General features: G+C 32.4%; 2 protein-coding genes across 3 annotated transcripts in view; both read left to right on the top strand.

The window, feature by feature from the left end:
* The window catches only part of LOC121242440 (disease resistance protein Roq1-like), a 38,626-nt gene extending 34,602 nt beyond the window's left edge, over window positions 1–4,024 (top strand). The window contains exon 6 of the mRNA XM_041140295.1: window positions 3,535–4,024. Coding sequence (XP_040996229.1) covers window positions 3,535–4,024 — 490 coding nt within the window. The remainder of the gene's footprint in view (window positions 1–3,534) is intronic.
* The window catches only part of LOC121242831 (TMV resistance protein N-like), a 68,292-nt gene continuing 62,279 nt past the window's right edge, over window positions 28–6,040 (top strand). The window contains exons 1-2 of one of the 2 annotated variants that reach the window (XR_005935988.1): window positions 28–1,773; window positions 2,393–2,678. The gene's annotated coding sequence lies outside the window, so the exon portion shown is untranslated. The remainder of the gene's footprint in view (window positions 1,774–2,392; window positions 2,679–6,040) is intronic. The other variant, XR_005935989.1, reaches the window with a different exon arrangement.

Below are 6,040 nucleotides of genomic sequence, written 5' to 3'. Positions count from 1 at the left end.
TTAGATGAAGTAATTGCATACATTTATGATTTACCAATTAAATTGGTCACGCCAGCACATTCTCGATATATATTGTCAAATTAAATTGGAATGTACGAAGTAAAATTTATCCGTACTTCATAATGCAAATTAATACTTTACCAAACTTATGGAATAAATTGAATATGCGTAAATGTCACGTACTGAAAAACATTACTGGAACGATTAAATAAAATAGTGAATAAAGAATGACAACGTACATGGCTTTGCTTCTCCATTATTTTCGAAGTTCCATTTCTTTTACTTTTTTTTAAGTCTTCAATTTGATAAAGACCTTCTCTGCACCTTCTTCGATCAGCACTTATGATGAAAGTTTTGGTATAGTACTTATACAGCTAGCCATGCGAATTGTTACACTTATAAAAAAATTCATATGTTTATAACGGTTGTTAGTTCAAAACATGTGAATTCATTTTGAAAAAAAATTGGATAAATTTAGAATCTATATAGAAAAAAAAAATTATTTTTTTAATAATGTGCATCACTTTTTTCAAATAAAGTACTTGTGCCTTGCCAATAAGCTTCATTTATAACATGAGAATAAAATTGTGCCTAAATCATGTTCTCATGTCTTTTATCGTGAGGAAGTCAAATTCATGAATTTTCTTTAAATCTTTTTGTGTTGGTACGTAGGGACGAATATGAGTTTATCCAGAAGATTGTTCAAGATGTGTCAACAAGTTTACCAAATCGTTTTGACTTGAATGTTACTGAGAATCCGGTGGGAATAGAGTCTCATGTAAATTATGTTATGGAGACGCTTTTATGTCTTGACACGCATGATAGGGATTTTTGGTAGTGGTGAAGTTGGTAAAACAACTATTACAAAAGAGATGTATGACCTCATTGCTAAGAAGTTTGAAGGCTGTTGTTTTCTTGCTGATTTTAGAGAATCTTCAAAACAAAATCAAGGCTGTCTCAAACAGTTGCAAGAGACAATTCTTTCTAACATTCTAGGAAAGTCACCAAGTTTGAGTGTTGATAATGATCATCAAGGAATGGAATTGATAAGGAATAGACTTTGCCGTAAAAAAATTCTTTTGGTTCTTGATGATGTTGATTGTTTGGACCAATTAAAAAAATTATGTGGAAAATACGATTGGTTTGGTTCTGGGAGTCGAATCATCATAACAACAAGGGATAAGAGTTTACTAACTAAGCATAGTGTTAGTTTGAATTATCCTAGAAAGGAAATGGATCACGATGAAGCCCTTCAGCTCTTTACCCAGCATGCCTTCAAAAGTGAGAAACCTATTGATGGTTTTGAGGATCTCTTAGAGGATGCACTATATTATGCTGGTGGCCTTCCACTCGCCTTAAAAGTGGTAGGCTCAAATCTATGTGGAGAAGATAGAAATTATTGGAAAAGCGAATTAAAAAAGTACAAAAGAATTCTAGAAGAAAATATCCAGGAAAAACTCAAAATAAGTTACGATGGATTAGATTATTGTACAAAAAAGATTTTCCTTGACATTGCATGTCTCTTCAAAGGAGACGATAAAACATATGTCATTAAAATATTGGGCAGTTGTGGTTTCTTTCCCGATGATGGTATCAAAAAGTTCAATGATAAATGTCTCATAACTATTGATAAAATTGACCGATTGGGGGATGCATGACTTACTACAAGATATGGGAAGAGAAATTGTCCGACAAGAATCACCCGAAGAACCTGGCAAACGCAGTAGATTATAGTTTAATGAAGATGTTCATGAAGTACTTGAAAAAAATAAGGTAAGATTTTTCCTAGTAATATAATACTAGTTCCAAGTTCTTTTTTTTTTTTTTTTTCAATTGAAGCTATTATTAAATTAAAAGAAATGGATCCAGAAATACATATAAATTATTATATAGACACATACGTACCCTCTACATGAAATATTTTCTCAATGTTGTAAATAAAATAATTTTATGAAGTACAAATAAAATCATCAAAGCCAATCCCTTTTTCTTCATTTTTCTAAAAAGGCAAAATGCTATGATTATCTGACCATTTTTTAGTATTTTAAACTGAGTAATACGTATTAAAAAGAAGAAGTATACATGACTTTGACATTTGAACGTACACACTCATTTTTAGAAATCTGAATGATAAAAATAAGGCTATCCCTTTTGAAATTTAAAATAGAAACACCATATGAAGAAAGATGAGGTTTATGTTTGTTATTTCCTTCTTAATAAATGAAATAGTGATGTACACACATATTGTAAAATATATATATATATATATATATATATATAATCTTAGCTTGTTAAACTTGTATATAGTTCATAAACTCTTGCGCAAGTAGTGTTGAATCATAGGGAATTTATCTTTGATTTTTGATAAAATACTTGTGCATTCTCATATTAGGGAACAAAGCATATTAAGGCATATTGATAAATTTACCTTGGGGTGACCGCAAGATACTTTTGGGTTCTAAGGTGTTTGCAAAAATGGAAAGACTCAGAATATTAATAGTTAGAAGCGACAATCAAACTTTTTGTGACAGATTGAATTATCTCTCTAATGAGTTAAGAGTTCTTGATTGGCCTAAATGCTCTTTGGAGTTTTTGCCATCTTCTTTTTATGGAGAGAGACTCATTGTTCTCAATATCAAAGGAGCCAAGATTAGAGATTTAGGCACAGGATTGCAATCGTATTTTTGTTTTCAATATCATTTCGATCTGTCTTACTTTTAAGGTATGCTGCAAATTTCCTTTAACTGTTAATATATTTCCTTTATTTTCTTCTTTTTGAACAGAACTTAACAAATATAGATCTCACTTATTGTGCACACTTGACAAATATATCTGATCTTTCAAGTTGCTCAAATCTAGAGAAGTTGATTTTTGATGAATGTATAAGCTTAGTTGAGGTTCATGATTCTGTTGGATTTTTGGATAAGCTTGTTCAATTGGATTTTACTAATTGTTCCAGCCTAAAGAAGTTGCCAAGAAGTTTCAAGTTGAGATCTCTAAAATTACTTAAACTTGAAGGTTGTACAAGTCTGAAAAACTTTCCAGAAATTGAGTGTGAAATGGAACATTTGAATTGTGTCCGGTTATATAGCACTGTAATGCAGGAGCTACCTTCATCCATTACAAACCTCACTGGGCTCGAGGAGTTATATTTGGAAGGGTGCAAAAGCCTTGTGGTCTTCCAATAAACATTTTTCAGTTGGAATGTTTAATGGCAGTTGACATCAAAGATTGTCCAAATTTTGTAAATTTTGGAAAGGAGGTGGGGCATAATGGACAATCCATGCTATGCACACAGGAAAATGAAATTTCATCAAGTATGGAATTGCTCCCATTGCCGCCTCTAGAATCAAATAATTTATCTCGGACATATAATTTCTCATCCAGTTTGAGGAAATTAAGCCTATCTAGTGGTATTGTTAGCCTTCCTCCATGGATAGAAGGACTTGTTGGATTGTCTCACCTTAAGTTGGGAGGCTGCGAGCAACTTGAAGAAATTCTACACCTTCCACCAAATATAAAAGAGGTAGATACTGGAGGATGTTCCAGCCTAAAGAATTTCTTCTCAAAATCAAATAATTTATCTCGGACATATAATTTCTCATCCAGTTTGAGGACTTTAAATCTATCTGGTAGTGGTATTATTAGCCTTTCTCCATGCATCGAAGCATTTGTTGGATTGTCTCACCTCGATTTGGAATACTGCAAGCAACTTGAAGAAATTCTACACATTCCACCAAATATAGCATGGGTAAATGCTAGAGGGTGCGGGTTGTTGGAACGCTTTCCTCATGGATCGACAGAATCTTTATTCGATACATCCGCCTTAAAACGACTAAGATGGATGACTTATCGGAGTGCAATAAAGTGGAAGTGGATGCAGAGAATCATGTGCCAAATCCATTATTGGTTCAGGTATACATGTTTGATCTCTTTGATCTCAAATTTCTTTCCATTTCGTATATTTGATAGCTTGTATTTGTTTTCTAACATGAACACTTTCAGAAGAAAGAATCAAGTTTGACTTTATATCCAGGAAACATTACGATTATATATCCAGGAAGTAGGATTCCAGAGTGGTTCAAGTATTGCAAGGAAACTGCTTCATATACTAATTCTATTGAAATAGAAATTGAACATAATGAGTCCATGTGTGAACATTACCTTCATATACTACTTTTACTATCTCAATAAACGGCGAGCAGATTATAACTCGTCATGATACGATGAGGCCATTTACCTATAAAAAAAAAAAAAAAATGATATGGGGCTATGGACTTCCTTGTACTCACATGGTACATATCTAAAATACATAGCTAGAAATTATATTGATCACATGCTGTCAAGAAGTTATAGGGAGGGGAACAATAATATGAGGTTTACATTTGAAAGTGATTCAAAGGAAGCAATCTTACGAAGTGTCGGAGTCCATATAATATACCGAGATGATGGTGAGCATGACTTGGAACCCGATTGGAACCCACAACAGAAGCAGCAATCTTCAACCACGAGAATTATGGAATTCGAGGATGCTAATGATGATTTAATTATTGAAGATTTGGATTTAGAACTTCGACTTGGGTAAGTGATAATAGCCGAATTTGTGCAGAATTTTACTAAATTAAATAAAGCATTATCACAATTATGTAGTCATGTTAATTCTTATATTTTTATTAGCCTTGAAATATATTTTTTTCATACTTAAATTTATCTTACTGAAGGAATTGAAGTTCAAAAAGGAATCGAAGTTGCGGGAAAGAACTGTAACTGTAACGGTAACAGACTTGCAGCGCCTATATTTACATTCTGAGAAATTTTTATTTTTCTTTAGTTTCATTTTAAATATTACTTTGATGTTTATTTACATTCATATTTTAGAATTTAATTTCATGAACAAGCCTAGCTAAATTTTCAACTAAGGTTGAGAATGAAACCTCCTTGAAGATTAGTAATATTATTTATGAGATTGATTTTTACCAATTATCGATGCTTTCAACCATTTATTATTCTTGCTTCATATCCAATTGAGAGGGATAAAATTCTTGACATGAGTTCAATCATTTTTTTATCATGATTTAGAATAATCTTAATCAACTGATAGCCTGATTCATAATTTTGTTAAAAATAAAAACTATTGAAATCATAATGCGTCCATGTGTTTTGGGCATTAGATCGTGGCATTAGTTAATTTTTGTGTTTTGTTGCGAGATCTCTTCCGATGGAAAAAATAAGAATAAATGGCAAGCGGATTAGAAGCATGATTATGTCATATTACTTGACGTCATGAGGCATGAGTGCTCAGGGCATGTTTTAAAGTATTGCATGCATATTTATCAATCAAAACCAGATATGAAAAAAGTTTGTGGAATAAATCCCTTCACTATCTCATAGTGACTCGTGAATAAGCATCCATTGATATTTCATGTATCTTAGAATACATTTTTATGGGAAATTAGTAGTCTTTTGAATGTATTTTTTTGTTTTAAGTGACACAAAATGAACCTATCTCGAAATGTTTTGCAATGGCTAAAACCTTGTATTCACAGGATGCTTGTGAAATTTGCAGCAAAGTAATCTCCTTGACCACTTTACTGGAATTTCAGTACATATATATACACCAGGAATATTGAAACAGGTTCAAAGGCCTCACAGAATATGTTTTTAGACCAAGACTAGATCTGTAAAGGGAGACTGAAGTTCCTTGAAAACTACGTTTTACAGACCTAATGACCATAGGAAGGGTAAGTTGAATAAGGTTAGAATTCATGTATAGCATAACATAAAAGGAATTATAATTTTCTAGGATTCTTTCTGAGTTAACCAAATTGGATATGTATCGGACATGATTTCTTACCCCTTTTTTGCCTTTTCAGCTTTCTATGAGACTATCATGACCTCTTTCCATATTGGAAAGGATGCTGGATGAATTGTTATACTAGGCATTATAAGGTCACCATTAAAAGGCTGAAATTAATGACCAAATTTATGTGCGGAGGGAAGAAAGGTAATGTGCGTGGAGCTGGTTTTCTTAACATTTATG

The sequence above is a fragment of the Juglans microcarpa x Juglans regia genome, chromosome 8D (genome assembly GCF_004785595.1).
Source record: "Juglans microcarpa x Juglans regia isolate MS1-56 chromosome 8D, Jm3101_v1.0, whole genome shotgun sequence".
NCBI classification, from domain to species: Eukaryota; Viridiplantae; Streptophyta; class Magnoliopsida; order Fagales; family Juglandaceae; genus Juglans; species Juglans microcarpa x Juglans regia.
Note: the sequence above shows the minus strand (reverse complement) of the source record. Positions and strands in the feature narration are given on the sequence as shown.